At 40.8% G+C, this 20,447-nt stretch overlaps 1 protein-coding gene across 1 annotated transcript in view; it reads left to right on the forward strand.

Moving 5' to 3' along the window:
• The window catches only part of LOC139739780 (attractin-like protein 1), a 113,860-nt gene that overhangs the window by 88,663 nt on the left and 4,750 nt on the right, over nt 1–20,447 (forward strand). The window contains exons 19-22 of the mRNA XM_071650375.1: nt 629–684; nt 2,490–2,654; nt 3,608–3,762; nt 10,565–10,705. Coding sequence (XP_071506476.1) covers nt 629–684; nt 2,490–2,654; nt 3,608–3,762; nt 10,565–10,705 — 517 coding nt within the window. The remainder of the gene's footprint in view (nt 1–628; nt 685–2,489; nt 2,655–3,607; nt 3,763–10,564; nt 10,706–20,447) is intronic.

The raw sequence follows: 20,447 nt of genomic DNA on the forward strand, positions 1-20,447 counted from the left end.
ATAAAACATACATCTTTACTCCTGAGAGTGGCATGAAGAATTTAAGGCATTCTATTTTCTGTGTTATTTGAGTAATGTCTGCATACTTGAGTAATGCAGTCCAATATTCCATGGGATGTACTGTTTCACAGGTGAAGCTTTAGATAACCAGAAATTTATATTTTGTGTTGATATGGTCTAAAAATTGTTTTGTTGTGAAATGTTTGATGTGGCTCAGTCATACTTGTGAGTCAATGTGACATTGTGCCAGGTATTCCTCAAGTAAGCCTGTCGTTGATTTTTACACATCTTGGATGTGGTCAAGTGAAGGTTTGATAAGCGTTCTTCCTTATGTGAGCACGTAAAACTCTTAGGCCCGAATTAACAAAGGTGGTTTAAACCTGGTTTAAACCTAGACCATTGTACGAATCTAGACCTTGGTCTAAAATAAGCGTGAAATGGGCTTACTTATGACATGCGCGTCTCAATGGGCGTTAATTACTGGACGTCTGTTGGCGTACGCAATCTGTCATTTATCGTATTTACAACTGTATGCTGAAGAAATTTGCATAAACCATGGTTTAGATTAATTTGTAACACCGTCGTGAATTCAGGCCCATATGTTTTTATGTGTGTCTGGATTCCACAGATGTGACTCAAGCAGCAAGTACTATGGCAACCCCAAGGACGGGGGCTACTGTTACTGTGAGTATATCACACCAGTATCATTTTCTTCAATCCCCGACCCCACCCCTATAATGGGGAAAATATCAAATACCTGTATTATTTTTCTTTTTTTACCTCCGCCAAGGGAGGAGGTTATGTTTTCATTACCGTTTGTTTGTTTGTTTGTTTGTCTGTTGTGCAAAATAACTCAAAAAGTTGTGAACAGATTTGGATGAAACTTGCAGGAAAGGTTGAGAATTTTGGTAGTGATCCGCAAATTCTTATGGATTTTATGAAGGATTTTTGATATTTTGGCAGGTAGGGTCAATGAACTTAGAGCTCAAGTTGCGTATTTTTGCGGTTTTCATATGTGCACTGATCAAGTGCGTGCTCTAGTTTCTGCTAGAGCAAGGCGCGCTGCGCAGCTGAGGGTTGATGACATAACAAAAGCCTTCTATATTGGGAATTCAGGCAATTTTCAGCATGCATACGTATGGAAATCACAGATCTCTATGGAAGAACAAGATCAGTGGTGGAAATTAGCTGCTTGGCAGAGGTCTGCGCTCTCAGAGTGCTTTTCTAGTTTTCTATGATCTACTATGACTACCTGTATGTTAGCATTCATATCACTGTGATGTAAGTGTCATTTCGATTCAAGAAAATGTAAGGAAGAACTTGTGACGGTGAAAAAGTTGATTGGGCAGAACTTGCTTCAGCTTCTCACCAATTAAGAAGGTAGGACATAGTCAAAGTTGCACTTAGTCACACTTTAAAATAGTCACCTACTTGCACACACATTCACAGTGCCATGCTTGTGACAGCAGTGCTTTCTGCTCCTGTCCCCCACTCTCAAAAAAGAAAGAAAGAAAAAAGTACTGATGGCACAAAAAACTTGCTTTATTGACCCACTGGGCTATTTCCTCATATTTCCTGAGGTGATTTGTGCACATATGTGTTCTGATGTTACCCATAATATCCCAAAGTATTTGAACATGCACACATACCCACACCCATACACAATACACATGCAGACACACATAGACACAAATAGGAACTAGATTGTTTGTTTGTTTTTTGTTCTTGTTGTTTTCATTCATTCATAGCACAGGACTCTGGCAAGTTTGTTGCAACAAACTTGTCCCAATAAAGCTGAATTTAAACTCATTTGTGTATGCACTGCGCCGCCTGAAAAGTTTCTTGAAAGCAACTTGTCAGTCAAAAGAGCTGCCAGTATTCTACCATGGAACAGAGAGCAAAGACCTTTGTAATGATAAGGAAGTGATAACCTCTGATTGGCCATCGTAATCAGTCCCTTTTGTGAACATTTACCCCACGCACCTGTGAAAGTGTGTGGCATTGCGTTTAAGGATTTAATAAATCTGGTTATATCATTTAAAGGCATGATTTACCATTTGCAGATGAAACAAAAACCCAGCATTGGTGCTTAAAATAATTCTGAAATGTGAGTTAGGGATAGAAACAACCACTGTAAAAATTTGAATCCGTATCATATAATCAGTGTTAAGTATTGTTAAATACTCAAAATGTGAACAATATTTATAATAAAAATGTTTCCAGACTAAACCGTCTACAGTTATGGTTTAATGAGAAAAATACTGGTATCTCCTTATATTTTAGGCTTTATTGCAAAGATTTTATATGGTAGGATGTTTTGTGGTACAACAGACCTACACATATGCATCAAATGTGAAATCTTGAAAAAAATTTAAATCACTGTTCCCAAAGGTAAAACAGGACCTTTAAAGCAGCAAGCGTCCACTTTTTGATCAGGTATTTGGAAAATGAAATTCTGACTCCCGTCTTTTGCCTGTCCTCCGATACAGACCAGCTTCTGATGAACTGGCAGTACACCTTCAACCTATCGGAGAATGAGGACAAGAACTACACCAACATCGCCATGATGACGTCGCCCAACAGCCCCAAAAGGGACATAGAGTTCCAGCTTCGAGTCAGCAACCCTTGTTACCTCAACATCACCTACACTGCCAGTGAGTCTCCCTGCTCCCTGTGCATAATTGCATTGAAACTTGATTTAGAAAGATAGGATTACCTCCTCTACCACGTTTCTCCACATAGATCTAACTATCACTTTAAACAAAGTTTATATTGCTCTGTTTGACACATGAAAGAGTATTTCATGTAAAAAAAAAGATACCAAAAAACCAGACTTTACTCATGTATAGTATGAATGGTTTTGTGTGGGTGTATGAATACAGCCATTTTTGCCTAAGTTGAATCTAAAGGGACAAAAAAAAATCCTTTGGCTTTATGTGAATGTGGACTTACAGTAGAATTCAACATGTATATTTTCAGCTGGGGTAGAATTTTTTTTGATGCAGCTAGTTTTTCAACTTGTGCGAGGTTGATGTAAGCAAGGTTGACTAGAGTGTTTAATACATATCAAATTGTTGATATGTGCAGGAACCTGATAATTCTGTTTCTAGGCTTTATCATTCTTTAGTCCAACCTCAGGTATTCAACCATTTTGGGACTACCAGCCATCTGGATAAGTGACGATGGCTGGATAAGCGAGACACACTGATGAATCAAGTTTGAATGTTGTTATCAGCTGAATAACACATACTTTAGTGAAAATTAAAAGGTCCTTCATTTGCGTAGTGCATTGACTCCATGACTGTATGAATCCAAAAAACAAAAACGGAAACAAAAAACAAAGGGATCCAAACATAATTTATGTTTCTGATGACATGTGGGAAGGTATTTGATCTTGCTCATGCAATGGTAGTGTTTTCCATGAAATGAATTTGCAGATAACTGGTGCTTGATGAGTCAGGGAATGACGTTTAGTTGGGAGTTAAGTGGCAGACTGCTTAGAACTTGAATGTTGCCCATTTTAACTTCTCCAACATTGACTCCGTAATAAGGAATTTTTGTCTCGTGTTAAGAGTCCTTGACATTTCTGCTTGCGCCCCCGTCACAGACGATTCAGACGGAGAGCAGACCGTAGTCGACGGAAGGAGGGTGAACTCGTTCTTCAAGATGAGGTTCTCCCGCTACGACTTCGACTTCACGGAGGAAGGCAACACCACTTTCTACATATACCTCTCCAACTTCACCACCCCGTTCTCCTTTCAGGTCAGATATGGTCCATTTTCCGACTTTTTTTTTCCTCCGAATATATTCAATAATACAGAGTTTGTCGTAGACAGTGTTGGTATTGCTGGAAAGCATTGGCTGATCGAGGTGAACAAGCAGGGAAGTCCACAATATTTCACAAACAAACTTCATCTGGTGTTCATGATACACCTCTGTGAAGGAATGTACAAAACTTGTAAGATTACGATCAACAATATCTTTCAGGATTTTATTCAGCCATGATTAAAAAAATAGATAAACCTTAAAACAGCCTATGATTTCAGAGAATCAACACTGTCTTCAGATCAGATGTCACATATGAGATACATGTTGATAGACAACAAATTTGTTCATGCCAAAAGGACATTCAGAGAGAGCTGTGAATCATAAATGTATTGGAAGGATGTAAGTCTTAGCATTTATATACTGATGTGAAGTTGTTTGCTGGGTTCTCCAAGCCAAATACCAACTGAGTCGTTCTCTGTCTGTAGGTCTATGCAGTCAAGCCCCGATAGAGCTGGAAATCCACGTTTTGTAGTCTACATGATGTGAACTTACATGGTCGTGATATTAGAGAGTCGATAATGCCAAACACAAACGTTGGTATGACTGCTGTGTTGATAATCGACACAAACCATACATACTACAATTTCCAGTAGGAAATATAACACACAAACACACAAGCATACGTGTACACACATACCAATACACACACATGCACATTTATACGAAGACAATATCCCATTTGGACATATTTTACCCCCAGTATTCCACTCTGTGTGTTTTGAAATCTCTAGCATGGAAGTGCATACCATTATTGGTTTTCCTTCTTTTTTTTTTCCAATCAATTTGTTTATTTCCGGCCTGATTCTCGTGTTCAAAAAGCATAATTTCAAGTGAATGATTAACAATAATAGCGCCATATTCCCTTACTTTAGTTTCATGATGCTCTGTATTTATTAGTTGGCAGTATTTGAAGTGTGGTTATAACTCTTTGACTGGTTATTGCATTTTAATTTGACTATTTTCTTTATTCCATTCCCCATCATATCTTTGTACATGCATTGATGTTATATTCTTGGATTCAAGATTTATTGTGTGGTTCGTGCTACTTAATGCACTGTTGCTCTTTTTCCACCATGCATGTTAATTGTGACGCTGGGTTACCTACAACCGTTCCTGGAATTGTGCCATCTTTTCAGTTAATCCAGTGCTCAACATTGTATGACGTTTATGTTAAATACGCAGCGATATATTTATATGCATTCCTGAGATATTTATTGTTTAATCAGAAAAGTTGTTTTGTTTTTGTTTTTTTTTAACTGCTGGAAACTGCTTACCCTTTGCAACACAGTTATTATTTTGAGTGATTATTCGATGAAGAGCTACACAGTGGCAGATCTTTGAATTGCTCTCATAGGTGTGCAAATGATTGTCCATGCATTTTGACAGCCCCGGCTGCTTTGCTGCGATGTTAGCAGCCATGTCTGGTGGGGATGAAAGAGGAACTTTTTTTTTTTCTTTCTTTTTTTCTTAATGTGTCTATTTTGTGTTCTTTCTCTCCTTCTCTGTGTGTCTATCTGTCTGTTTGTCTGTCTGTCTATCTTTGTCTGTCTCTCTCTCTTTGACATAAGATGCCTGTTCAGAGTTTGAAGTCAACATTCTTAAGCATCCGTACTAATCTGTATTGTAATAACGGCACTGCTTCTCCAGTGTTGTGACTACTACGAGCCCCCTTCTATTTTTCCTTCCATTTTCTTTCTTTCTTTCTTTCTTTTTTGTAGCACATTCATCGCAGCTGACTGTTCCAAGGATTCTAGGCATTGGCATTTTGATTCTTGGAACAGAGCTGACTATCTATAGCATCGTCAGCACATAGTTTTTACTCTGGCATGTTGGCATGTCGTCATCAGCCTCGTTCATAATATCTATTCCATTCTTTCCTGACAAATTTGCAGAGCTTTCGTGTATGAGGTGGAACTGGCTGTTTTTATTATTACGCCTGTTGAGAACTGGTTCCAAGTGTTTATGTTGCTGATGGTGTGATTGGGATATTAATGTTTCTGTAATTATGTCATTTTCTTCTCGGGGGGTGATATTGAGATAAGGTCCAAGGGACATGATTTAACACACATCACTCAGTGTACTGTCAGATCTGATGTTGATGTTGACAATCACACTGAGAAATTGAAGAGGTCCATTGGAAGTCAGGGAAAGATTGGTAACATATATCGCCTTGTCAATTCCCCTAGCAATCTCTCCTTCTTCCTGATTAGTGCTCTCAGTACTATCTGTCTGTCTGTCTGTCTGTCTGTCTGTCTGTATTAAGTTTCCTTGTGTTCTGTGTGATAGCCTGCCAGACAATGAAAAAAAGGCAAAAGACCATGTCACTATTTGAGAACTTTTCCCATGAGAAATACAGAGCTGCCAAGTCTCCCTGATTCTGCAGGAGTCTCCCTGAAAATGTCAAAATCTGTTCATGTCTGAATAAGAGAATATTAAAATCTCCCTGATTTGGGAATTATTTTTGCCCATTGAAATGCATGTAACACACAGATATCTCCCTGATTGCTGCGTGGAATTTCCCTGATTTGGATGTGGGAATGTTGGCATACCTGGAAATACTGCGTAGATGAACTGATGCACTTGTTTCACTTTTAAACAGAGTGATCTAATAGAGGTGCTTTCAGATTGGCTTTATGCTTGTTACCTTCAGGTATTATCAGGACTAATGTTTGTATTGAATACCAGTATGTCATCTCTGCTAGGGGCACACTTTAAGGGCTTGAGCTGAAGTTACAGTGCCCAAGTGTTGTGTGCACTCGTCAGGGAAAAAAAGGTGGCAGCAAGTAGTTGGTAGGTGCTTTTTATTAACAGAAGAATGAAAAGATAGATCAGAGATATTTTACACTAATTTTTGTATATACGTATGAATTACTTATCAATATTATAGTCCTAATATCTGTTGAGGTCTGGACATCAAATTCTAATTTTTGATAGATTTCCTCCCTTGTTGAACACACCAGCCTTTAGTGGATGTATGAAAGCTAACTGCAATTATCTTATCGGGCAGTATTGAGTCTAGTAGCATCTGATAAATGTCATCTAAAAACATGAAGATAAAACTAAACCAAATTTTAATACTGGTCAGCATTCTTCATTCTTTCTTTCTTATGTCTTCTGGGGGAGGGGGTACATTGTGTTTGATTCTCCTTCTCCCCTCCTCCCCCACCCCCAATATTTTATCCTGCTTATGTCTTCTTTGACTGGGGCCAAATTCCATTTCTCAGTGGACCCCTCTACCAGACAAGACATTTACGCCCATTCTTTTCTGAATAACCAAACTTTACAGCTGAGTCCACTTTCCGACCCTCCGATCATGATTACCACCTACCCCTGGGACGATCACACAAACGAAACCGACGGCCCGTCACGCCACTCCACTCACATTTTTGTGGTGATATTTGGCCTGGCGCTGACCGTGATGGTCGTGGTCATTGTCTTTTCCTTTGCCATTTTTGTGGCCAAGATTGCCTGCACGCTGTGCTCCCGTCGGCAGGGTACGCGGGTAAGTGCTTCCACACCCAACCAACGTACGACAAGGCCCCCCCAATAGCATCAGTGCTGGCGGCTTACCCACCAACCATACCCCACGTTACTCTTCACTTTCCTGTCTTTCCGTGGCTCCTTTGCCATTAACATGTCCCTACTTGTGACTCTTTTTCCGCTATGCCCTAATTTATGAGTGTGTATGTGTCACATTGCTGTGGTATGTTACTCAGCAGCATATATTGGAAAATGCATTCAATATTGCAGTAGCAACATGATATGGGCCCGCTCTCTCTATTCATGGTTGGAAGAGTATTGCCCACCGCAGTAGAGTCCGGTGTTTTCTGACTAACACACTTGTGAGTTATCACAATGCAGCTACTCCCCAAGGATTGTTGTGATGATCATGTCAGTCTTCTAAATACTTCCAGTTAGCTAAAATATGTCATTCAGTCTCTTTCTTGCTCTGTGTTTTTCTTTGAGAAAAAGCCCCATGAATACTAACTTCATACCTTTCACTTTCTTCTGTAGTATGTATGACTCCAAAATAGGCTGTGTGGTTGTCCGTCCGTTGGCTTGATTCTTTTGGCAGAGTTGTCAGAATGAAGTGGTCGAACATGTTACTTGATGCACAATTGAGTCTTTTGGGCATGTGCTGATTCTCCCAGTGTGAGGAGCTTCTTGTTAGGTAACCAACGGCCACCTGTAGCCATGCCTGATGCTGTGGAAAGTCTCTGCATCTAGCATCGACAATGTGGAATTGTAGCAAATGGCTTCCATCCGTTAAATGGAATTACTTCGTTATAAGTGCTCGAAATTAGTGAAAGGATTGAGATGCATTTGTCTAGCTAAAGGCTAATATGTAACAGTCATCTTAATAGAGATATACATGTGTAGTGGTTTGATTTTTTCGCTATATCACATGAATTTCAATTTGTATTCATTGGATTAAAAATACAGTACCCTCTGACTACTAACGACAGTTTTTAATTTCATCGGCAGAACATATTATATTGCGGTGGTGGGAATTTGTGACCGTCAGAAGATCATGCTAAAAACAAAACACACACACACACAAACGAGTCTAATGAAGATGCAGTGCCAGTTCCTTGACATGCATGTGTCTCTGGGATCAATGATAGGTTGTCCAGGTCCTAGAGTGGGGATAAGGTTTGTTATCCATCTCTTTGCCCAGGGTTATCCAGGGCTAAGGTTCAGCATCATGTATTCAGTCGAATCATCATCATGGTTAAAAAATGATGGGGAAAAAACTTACAGTGATGGATAGCAAGCTGAGAAAACAGGTATAGGAGAAAGGGTTGTCTACTGTCGTTTCTATAAAACGAGAGAGAGAGAGAGCGAGAGAGACAGAAGGGGGTAAAGAAGAAGAGCACTCATTAATAGGTTGAGAAATATGGAGATGAAGAGTTCTGATATCACTTTAAGGATCACATACTCTGTAACAGGCAACACTGCCACTCCAGGAATTACTTGTAATTGGGGCTGGTGATGAGATCTCAAATTTTGTGTTACCTATACCTCCTCCCCCTCTCCGTCACTTTCCCCCTTTCCTCCTTCTCTCCATTCCGCCTTCCACCTGTTCACCGTGTGACCGACACCCCCCAAACCCTGCCCCCCTCAATCCCCCCCCCCCCACAGGTTCCCATCCAGTACAGTGGTGACTTCCAGGATGTGCTAGAAGCCCTTATTGTCTTTATCTCCTGTATGGTCCTCCTCCTGGGCTTCATGACACTCACGTGGCGAATTTACCAGCACCTCGAAATCCGGCGTCTGCGACAGGTAGTGTAGCCGGCAAACGTCGCCCGCCTTGCGATGCATTTTTCCTCCCCCCCATGCATGGCACACTCCGGTTATACTAGCAGAATGATGCATCGTACTGCACGTTTTCCATATACTCACATGAATGATGTATCTTGGTCCATTCTGCATCGATATTTAATGGTTGGACTCTTAGTATGGGCTTGCCTTGTTTGAGGTGCTCTTGCCCAGTGCCATCACGTCCAATCCTTACGGTAGTAGATCTGTTGAAGGAATCATGCAACTTGCACCTGTGCTTATGTCAGTTCACTGGACTCATTTATGCTACAGGATAAGACCAAACAGCACAAGGTTGATGCGGGATTAGGCTGCCTATTAAGCTCATTGACTTTGGTGTGTGTAAACCAACACGTCTGTCACTTCCTCACTGATAATCCCAGCAGGTAACTAGTAGACAGCATCAAGCAGTCGCATGTCCATACCAAGCCTGGAAATTGCATGGTGGTCAGTGATTTCCAGACACGTACATGTACATCAACCACCAAGCTTCCCTCAAACCACTAATTAGCCATCCATGTTGTTTGGGCTTCTATTAACCCTCAACCTGTCTTCCCTCCACCTCCCCCATGCCTTCCCCGGTGTAACAAAATGGTAATGCCAACGAGCAGGCTCTGTACATTGACGTTGAGCCGGACCTCCTGCGTTACATTGCCGCAGCACTGGGCGCCTTCATAGTCACGCTGCTGGTGTTTTTCCTTGGCGTTCGTATCCAGACTTGCTTTTTAAATCGTCAACAACGGCAGGTAAGCTTCCCCCTTCTGAGTGCGGAGTGGCGCCCTCTCTTGTCCAATTACCGAGATAACAATCAATTCAGGGTGTGAGTTTGTTGGTTGTGAGTCTGTCTCTGATTGCACTCGTTTCTCCTTATTTCCTCTGCACCTTCTGGCCTTCATCTTTCAGCACTTTTGTTTTCGATTTCTACTAATTCCTCAAGGTGTTTATCTGACTTGGTGTGTTGATGCTCACAACTAATTTTATTTCCTTTCCACAATCTGGAACTTCTTGTAGCGCACAAATTCTTTCTTCACCCGGGCATTCATCTGCTTTGCTGTTTCAAATCTAACAATATTTCTTTCTCCTTTTTTTTCTCTCCAGGTTGTTGTTATTTTTTTTTCCAGACTGGCTGATTTGCAGTTGCTTTCCTGTTCATTAGGCAAACAACTTCAAAAACCCAAGCAATTGGCAGTGCTTCAAATCCATGAAAAAAAAAGAAAAGTAAAGAGAATCGCTGCATTCGTACTCTGCCGTGTAGTTTAGAGGGTCCTCTAGATCATGAGAACGAGAGATCTTAGCATAGACTTCTATGACCATGGTTGACACAATGGGATAGCAGTTGTCCATGCATTCATTCATTCACAATCTTTTCCCTCCCCTACTCCCTTTGTGATATATCCTTTCCGGGTCCGCAAAGCAGTGCGTTCTCACCCAGGCCTTTCTGGTGTTTACGCTGCTCCAGTTTCTAATCGTCTTCTTCAGCTGCTTTCTTTTCTTCCTGCTCTTCTTTGTGCTGGGCTGGAAGTTTAAGCAGCGGTGCGATGCGTTCAGACACCGGCAGGTACGTTGCCTTCGTGCCCACGTGTGAGCGTGTGTGTGTTTGTGTGTGTGTGTGTGTGTGTGTGTGTGTGTGTTAGTGTGCGTGCAGGCGTGCAAGAGTGTATGTGTATGTGTGTGCATGTGTCTGTGCGTGTGTGTCTGTGTCTGTGTGGATGCCAGGGAGTGGGAGGTTGGCAAGTGAATGAAAACTGGGCGATGAATATTGTAGCTGATGTAGCTCAGTAAAAGATGTGTAACACTCCTCCCTAAAGCTACCCCCTCCTGCCTGTGTCTTGCGACTGTAGCACCATCCATCGGCCTAACAAGTTATTGCATGTTCGCTGTCCATTCGAATTTGCCTCATAGTCCAGGAATGCAACTGTTTATAGTCACATGGAACTTACCTCTAGTTTTAATAACCTTTTTCAGATATTTTGTATGTTTTTTGTGTGCATTTGTTTTTCATTCATACTATTTGCTTACTGCACTACAAATGTCTTCCTCTGTCGTTTTATTTTGGAATGTATGCCACTTGCGTATCTTATCTTTTAAATGGATATCTACGTGTAAACTTTATTCGATACTGTACCCTCTGTGTTTGTAACATACGTAGATCTACCAGTATTTCCATGGAGACAACTATGACTATTTGTGAGTGCATGCTGCATGCTCAGTGTGACTGTCTCTGTAATTTTTGGCAAAATTCCCCCAAACAACCGACTTCTCGTGCATTTTGTGAACCTGTTTCGGATGTTTGTGAACCTGTTTCGGATGTTTGTCGACGCAAAGACGTGGGAAAAAGATGTGCTAGAAAAATCATACAAATGAGAGTGGTCTCTGCCAAAGCATGCGTACAAAAATGAAGGAGATCCTTGTGGCGCCTGTTTAGTCAAACAGCAAGCTTGACAACATGCACAAAATGCTAGCGCAGCCATGTAGTGTTGCACAGTCTGCATATTAAACAGACAACGGATCTGTGGATAGCATCTTGCGATCATCTTTCAGTCTACCTATACATGACAAGGATGAAAAGATTATTACATCTTCTTAACAGTATGACACATGCGAAGTTTTACCATGATTGTAGAACACTTCAGTTCTACTATGATTTTAAAGCCTAGTGGAATATGAAATTGGGTTATTGGTTTTCTCTGATGTTACAGTCACAAACTTTAATACTGTAGAAAATGGCTACATAAGCAACATCACCATAACTTTTACTATTTACTTCTTTTTGAGAGACAGTTTTGAGAGGGTGCATGGGGATGAGGTAATTTGCAAGTCATTGTAGACATCATCTTCAGTAGATGATATGGAAATTAGTGGTTATTGTTAGAGACACATTTTTAATATGTTGATTGTAAGGGACAGATAATGCTTTTCTAAAGTTCCGCATGACTTGAGAGGTTGATTGTTAGATAAGGTTCATAGATTAAGTGTGAAGCTCTGTGTAAGAAAATTTGCTCTGAAGATTGAAAACTCCCCCAAAATGTACGCATCAATAATATATGATATGGACGCCTTTTTTTTTTTTGTAATGGAGTATTATATTCAAAGGGATTGATTATTAAGCTTCACTTTGCTCAGTTCAGAATATCCACTTTGGAAAGCAGCCAGCCACATTACTTAATATTGTCGTGTGTTTCACCTTCAAGTCGTTTTGTGTGTCAAGGGTATGTGTGATCACAGTGTTGTATCATTTTATTTGATGTCACCTATGTTTTTTGTTAGTCCATGTGATCTGGATTGGATGATCTGTGCCAAGATTTTATTTTCTCCCTGTGGTTGTAAACCTTGATGTGCAGAGCTGCCGTGCAGGCAGACTTCCTTACTTTGATGCATATTTTTACGCGCTGGCATTCCTCAGCGAATTGTTTCTATTTACACTTTAGTTATGCCCGAGTGATTTACTTCAGTCTGTGAACACCCCTTCCTGTGTATTGGCTATTTTTGTATACAAATTAAGAGACCCGTCATGCATGCATAATCATACACACAAACATCAAAATCTTCCAACAGTGCACCGAAGAATATCACAACCATAAACACATTCACATGCACATCAACGCAATCCCAACACCCGTACAAATGACACACACCCTTGTGAAAGTGTTTTGTCGACAATTGCTGTACCATTCTTGCTTCAGATACATTGCAATGATAACATTGTTGACCCAGTGGTTCTCTAACTTTGAATGTCAGTCACTCTTCCAGGGGAGATGATATTTGTTTGCTTGAAAGAAATGAATGACAGAATACAAACAAACATTTCGGGTTGCTGAGATACGGCTGTACAAACCTGTAGAAGTCAAAAATCTAGATGCAGGTTGATGATAGTTTTTATAGCAGACATGTTTTTGATGGGTCTTTGGTCCAAAATGGCCATGACTCTGTCTTTAAAGTGGAGTACAGCGTCATGTTCAAATTCAATCTAATTCAGTGTAATATTTGAAATCAAACAGGAAGAATGCTTATGTGTTCATTGCAATTTAAATGTAAGTTAGACAAAGTTATTCAGGCATAAAGAGTCATCGTGTGGTTTCTTCTTGTTCATGAGTATGCAAAATAAAGAATGCATACATTTGTCATCCAAATTTTGCAGTAGCCCTTGAAATGGCATGTATAGATAGATATACATGTAGTTGCACAAGAGGTCAAGTATCAAGACGATATGTGAGACTGAATTCAAGTCAAACAAGAAAGTGATGTGTTCAGAAAGTTCAGTTCAAGCTCTTTATTAACATGCAAGAGTCTATCTCCATTTTGTCAGCATTTGATGTACAGAAGTTTTACAGATATTGTGCTTAATTTTCTCAAAGCATACTAACCCTGATACATGATGTGTATTGTTGAACTCTTAAAATGAAAAGCTACCCTGGTCCATTCACCCCTCAGAATGACTGGAAGTGCTGATAAGTGGTTTTTGTTTTGATTGTTATCGCTGAATCCTGTTAGCTGCCGTCGGTCGGCAGTGTTCTCAGAGAGTCAGCGAGGATGCAGTCATATGGATTGTAGTTTGGCCCAGTTTACTCACTTGTTTCACCCACACCAATGTGATCAGCTAAGGATTTTCATGAAATTTGTGAAGACCTTGCACAAAGCACTCCCATGGAACCATTTGGTTTCATTTCTCTACCGTCTCCATGTCCTGTCTACTTCAGTCACCTTTGTGTTTAATTTGCTATTTTCTCTCACTCTTTCTCTTCGATTTTTGTTTCTTTCTCATGTCATTTAATTGATGCAGATTGACATTTTTGTGCTCATTGGTGTTGATTTCTTTCTGTCTTGTGGTTTCATGCTTCACTTATGTCAGACTGTCACTCCGAGTCTGATGGAACTCTTCTTTCATTTGTTTGTTTTTTGTTTTGTCAACTCAGTTGTTGATTCCTCTTGTTACAGAAAATAAGGAGAGAGAGAGAGAAAAGAAAAACAAGAAGCAGGTGGTGTGTAGTACCCCATAACCAATGCAGTCATACCACAGCCCATGTCATACTAGGACCCGAGCTTGAAACACTTTAAACCAAGGGAGAGGGGTAGTCAGATGGGTGCATCACTCTGTAATCCTTGCCTCCCTTTGGCTGTAGGTGACCCAGTATCACCCCCTCCTAAACTGGGTGACTGTACTGGTGGCCTTCTTTGTCTGTTTCCTCACACTGCTGCTGATCTTCCTGGCTGGCCTCAAGCTTAAGGACCGCTATGACCACCACCACCGGAGACGGGTGAGTTAACCAACCCCCGCCCTAAAGGAGGCACCCGCCAGAGTCCCTGATTCCGCAGGAGACCCGTGCTGTGTGCAACCAGAGGCGGAATCTGCTCCCCGCTATTTCTGCTTCCCTCTTCATCACTCTAACCCCTCACCATCTTCCATTCTCACTCGGGCGGAGGTATGCCGGCTGCTGCGTCTCTCTCTCCGCGCAGGGAGGGGCCGGTATCGAGCAAGATGCTAATGTAGTGTCGTCATTTGGTCCCCTTTAGGCGACCCCGTTCCAGCCTTACAACGTCTGGCTGATCATGGTGGCCTTCGTTCTTAGCTTCCTTGCAATTCTGTCCATCTTCGTGATTGGGCTCAAGTTCAAGGACCGATATGACCGCTACTACCGATTGCGGGTGAGTGCACTGGCCAGCGACGGAATAGTCGTGAGTTAGTGTGCCATGCTTGTCGCCCATTGCTTCGTCAAACACCCGGTCATTGCCCTGCAACATTTCACCACTTACAAAGTCATTAAAGAGACAAGTGAGATGGGGGGGGGGGGGGGGAAGTTAAGCAAATGGAGAAAAGAACAAGATTTGATGAATATGACCATGAGTTGCACAGGTGATATCTCCATCTATTTAAGTTGTAGAGAGAGACATCCAAAAGCATTTTAAAGAATTAGTCTTTTGATCGAGGAGAGGCAATAACTTGGAAACAACTTTAACATTTAAACTAGAGAGAAAAACCAATATCACAAGTTTGTCAAGAAGGCTGCTTATACAGATTGATTGTGCATCCAGTGAACCTGTCCTTATTCCCAATGCCTTTTGAGATGATATATTAAAATGTATATATGAAAAAATTTTTAAAAATTAAATTACATTTGCCACAAACTGGTAGATAATTCAGATTTTTGTGGTTAGAATCTGTAGTGAAAGGAAATTAAAGTCCACATAAACAAAGTAGTTACCTCTGATATTAGGAAATTTTTGTTGCGTTGGGAGGGGCAGGGATTAAGAGCTTCACAAAGCTGTCAGTAGTGTCAAGAATCTGAAACATGAACTAGCCATCGGTTTTACTCCAATTTCTTGTGATGTCATGACCAGCTGTAGCCTTCTGATGCGAGCTCTCCCCAGTTTTACTTCAGAATCGCGTAGTACAAACTGTACATCACGTCATCAAATTGTTATCAAATTGCAAATTCTTTGTATTTGACAATGGGGGATTAAGAGTGTGACTTCAGTGCACCCTTCTCTTCAAATGCTCACTGGTCACTCTAAGATGGAAGTTCCCGATGTGAATTCTATGTTCATAGTGTAGTGGATTGGTTGCGTAGTTAGGCTTACTGCATCCAAGCTGTGATGAGCCCGTCCACCTGCCTACCCCCGCCCCCTACCCCCCTCAAACTCTCAAGTGCTCTTCAGGTGGAGGCTACAATGTTTAGTATAATAATCACTTTTTGTTAGCCCAAACACCAAATCAATCAAGACAAAAAGGGGCAGGAAGCCACAAGTGCAATACACCACCAAGCTCCCTACAGTCAGTCATGGCCAGGTTTGAGATCGCCCTTCACCTTTTAAAATTTAAACGCAATCATGCTGCCCCATCGCGGCTGCGAAGTCTTCATGCAATTGTCGTTATTCAGCATGATAAGAAACCGCCATCATGCCATATCCAAACACAAACTCATCAGAGAAATAAGCATCATCCCTGGAAATCCAGAAGCCAGGCCAGTTCACAGTCTGTTCTGAGGCACCATCACAATCACAGTACGTGTCTTTCATTAGGCATGTCTTCGTCAGACGGAAGTTCAAACTCGTGGGCTATTTTGTGTGGGGAAAATAGCCCAATATTACAAAGGTGCGCCTTCATCAGCTTGAGAACCAACCCACTTGGGAAACTAGCCTGGCATTGACGCATGCCTACGTTGCATCATTACTTGGCTCAGCTCAGCACAAAGTTCGAAAGTGGTTTCCCCAGTATGGTGGGATTGAAAAAGTTTCGGGGAGATGGAGATTAAACCCAAATAATGCACTAATTGACAAATTAACATGTTATTTCACGAACTAGACCAAGCTTTGGGGGAAAATTTTCTCAAGCAGGGAGAGCACTATTTGTGTTTTCATTGCAGGTTAATTTGATATGGGGCTAATTTCATAACCACAAAATAGCACGCTATTTCGAAACTTCGGTCTGATGAAGACTGGCCTATTGTCACCATGTTCACACGGTCATGCTATCATCGATGGTAGGCATACTGACTCCTAATTACGAATTACGTTGACACAATCCTTATCATCAGTGATAGGACTCGTAGTAAATTACACTTTGATGAGGAAATCCAGAAGAGCAGCATGCCACATGCAGAGATCACTATTTCATTCTTACCAAGCATTTGTGTTCATTTACAAGAAATATTTCAAGTGCTCATAGGGGTCAATCTCGACCACGCTCGACCACACTCTCGTAGTTAACCGTGTTCACATGGGCCTGACACCTAAAGACGGTGCCCTTATTATTGATCTGGGTACAGAGGCTAACTGCAAAAATTTGTTTGGTTAGGAACATCATGCCAATATTAGGTTAGCAAACTACGAGTGTTCATTCACACAGTTATAGTTTAATTTAGAGACCTTTGGCGCACTGCTGTCATTGAAGTTAGCTAACTACAAGATGATTAAAAGTAAAGGCAACTCTGCATGAATCCAGCTAGTATTATTGTAGATGATCCAGCGTACAAAGTTCAGTGAAGTGTCAGAAAGGACATTTTTTTTTTCCTACCATATCTCAAGTTCAATAATGAAATAGATTTGTATGCATAACAGTAGACAAGCATCATCTTGGTCATAACGATGGTGTGATAATGAGGAAAAGAGGAAAAGAAAAAATTGGGAAACAATTATGGTAAGCTGAAGAATCACGCAGGTTGAAATCAACTTCACAAGCATTGCATTTTTCAAATTCTTCACTTATGCTGTCACCGTAGTGTTATTCACCATAATGTAATTTCACAGGAGCACACACATGTACACGGTAATGTCAGGGCTGATATATGATGTACCAGTACAATTGAAAACAACGGTCCACCTTAAAAATGTCAACATTACTTCAAAATTGCAAGAATTATTCCATTGAGAGAGGTACATGTGTATGATTATTAGTAAGAAGTCCCAGCACCACAAGATTGATCATCCCCCACCCCACACACACATTTTGTTCAATTAATCCCTCATGTTCTTATCATGGCTAGTTCTTGGACATTGCTGCCATGTGCAGTGAGAACTGAGTACTGCACTTTGGGTAGAAGAATGATGTTTGATGTTAAATGGCGATTAGCATCCTATTGGATGCCTGTTTAAACATTTCATTACTGAGCTACATTGCTTTCATATCATTGACTGTGAGGACGAAGGTGTACGAATTTACATGTCGATGAAGTACAGTATAGAGACCAACTGAAAAAGAGGCGTGAACTAAAGCCTAAAGGTGATTTTCATAGAGCATGTTCATGTATGGACTTTGCATTTAGGATGCAACAAAAGGTCATATGTACTACATGCACAACATCAATGCATAAATGGTATTTTAGCATTTTACAAGAACACATCATGTTCTAGTGGGATCTTAGGGTGATTTTTTTTTTTCTTTAAAGGATGATGAGATCGTGTGAAAATTGGTGGAGTAATACACAAAAAGTGCATCACAGATTTGTCTTGTTTTCGTGCTTGTGAATGTGGCAAGATGGTTGCATGGAGAGAAATATCTTTGCTGTAATGACAAGATCATTTAATTTTTGCATCAGCAGTTCCTTCTCTCCCTCGTTCTGATAACGACACTTATGACCTTCTTGAATGCAGCCCATGAAACCCAGATTACACTATGTAATGATGTGTCGTTGTTATTATTTTCTATGATGGGCAAAACACACATTATCCTTTATTTATTTCCTAATTGGGCATTGTCTTGAATCGTCCATCTGTCACTCTGTAATTAAAGTGAAAGTTAATTCAAGCTGTTATGTTGGTCTTACTCCTTATAGAGCAAATTATTCATTCTTATCCACTACCAATTTTACCTCGTGAAAATGGGTGCTTGGTAAACATTCTAAAAACAGAGACCAGCTTAAGTACAGCATTGAAAATTAGGGACCGCCGAATTGACCTCGTTAAAAGTGGTACCTTGTAAGCGAGCGTGTTATAATGGGATTTTCCCTAACTTGTATTATCATCAACTTGGAAATGGTGCTGCATTGCACTTCAGCAGTATTGATGACACTATGTTGTTGCCTCGCCCATCATGAAACACGCAGAGTATTCATTCCGTCATCTGTGTTGCGTACATGCGGGGGGGGGGGGGGGGGGGGGGGGGGGGGGGGGGGAGGGAGGGAGGGAGAAGAAGAGGGTGAGGAGGAGGGGTCCAACCTGGTCATGCTCATTGTACATTGTCACGTGACAAGTCATTCTCTTCCAGTACAAAAAAAAAAAAAAAATTGTGTGTTAACCATATCTGCTCCTGCTCTATATTATAATTATTGTTTTCACTGTCCAACTTCAAGTCCTTTGGTCCTCCCAATAATGCTTGTGAAAGCTCATGTCACACCTACACATTAAAGGGTACGCCAACTCCCCCAAAGGACATACATACGTAGGGCATCTTGAACCTTTTCCCAAGTAGATGATAAAAAAGAAATTGCAGTCACCATATTTTGGTTTGTGGGGCAAATTATTTTCAAGACGTTATATGAGTATAGGTGCTAATAGTGATGTGGTCCTAAACCATTGGGGATATAATATGCAGCCAATTAGTAAACAGTGGTGTATGCAGCTTGGTGATAAATGGTTTAGTCTTTATTTGAGTTGTCCTATAAACTTCCAGGGTCCAATCATAATGCAAGAATTAGACCAGCTTCCTAATGCCCAGGAAATGATAATTTGCATTTTGCTTTATGCATGTTTGTTTGATTTGTTTTTGCTGAGAAATGAAGATGTAACTCTTTACTGTTGTTAAGCTTTTTTTTTTTTCTGAGGTACTAGAAACCAAGGTACTCAAGTCAGTTTGCTGCAATTTCTTTTACCTGCGTGCATCCATTCTGTTGTATTCAGCTTTTACTTTTATGACGTGCTCATCGAGTTCCAGCATCTCTCGCAGCAACAGCTTGCATCTACTATTGAATGGCCAGCCATAGGATTTAGGCTAATTCTTCAAGATTCTCAGTGATTTCATGTATTATAGGGAAACAATAACAGCCATTTCTTATACATTTCATTTCAGAGTGATTGCATCTGTGGTTGTTTTTTTTTTTGTGTGTTTTTTTTTAATGTACATTTGTTTGTGCATTTGTTTTTGGCTTGTCTGACCATCTATCCGTTTGTTTTGTTGTTCTGCCAAGATTTGTGAAAGGACTTTACCCAAAGGATTTTAGTGAGAGGGTTTTATCGACGTTTGACGGTATTTCTTTGTGAAGTTATCCACTCTAAAGAAACACAACACATCATTCACACATAACACCCGCAGTAAAGTGATGTCTGTGGTACACACACCTTTTGTCTTCACTGCTTTCATCCGTTCTGCTGCCCTCGCTGGCCATGTACGGTCATGTTGGCAGTGACAGCTGGTTGTGTGTAGTTTGTCCTCACACGGGATTCCATTTTCTCACATTTGTGTGCATCTGATGGGAATAAAGAAAAAAAGAACACATGAAGAGCACTTTGCATCTGTGTTTGTGATCTGTTTACGATTGATTGACCTCTCACCTCTAAAGTCGTATTTGTTCATTTGGTTGTTGTAGTTGTCATGTTGACATTCAGCATGTCTTTTGTCTCTTTGGTCTGGTGTGTACTGTGTTTCATATGTGCCGTCCATCTGACCCACAAGAATATGACGCATAAGGTTGTACTCTGCTTAGAATGAGAGGAACAACAACCTACAAGCATTATGTATGCTCCTCTGGAAGAAGTGCCGACGTGATGACCTACATAGTACACTAGTTCTGTTGCTCTTCCTTTCCTGTTTTTGCTTCTCCCTAACCCCCGTTAAACGAGTGAGAATTTCACATTTGCCCACTCTTTTA

The sequence above is a fragment of the Diadema antillarum genome, unplaced genomic scaffold (genome assembly GCF_040938485.1).
Source record: "Diadema antillarum isolate AM-2024a unplaced genomic scaffold, OU_Dant_1.0 seq00000819_RagTag, whole genome shotgun sequence".
Taxonomy (NCBI): domain Eukaryota; kingdom Metazoa; phylum Echinodermata; class Echinoidea; order Diadematoida; family Diadematidae; genus Diadema; species Diadema antillarum.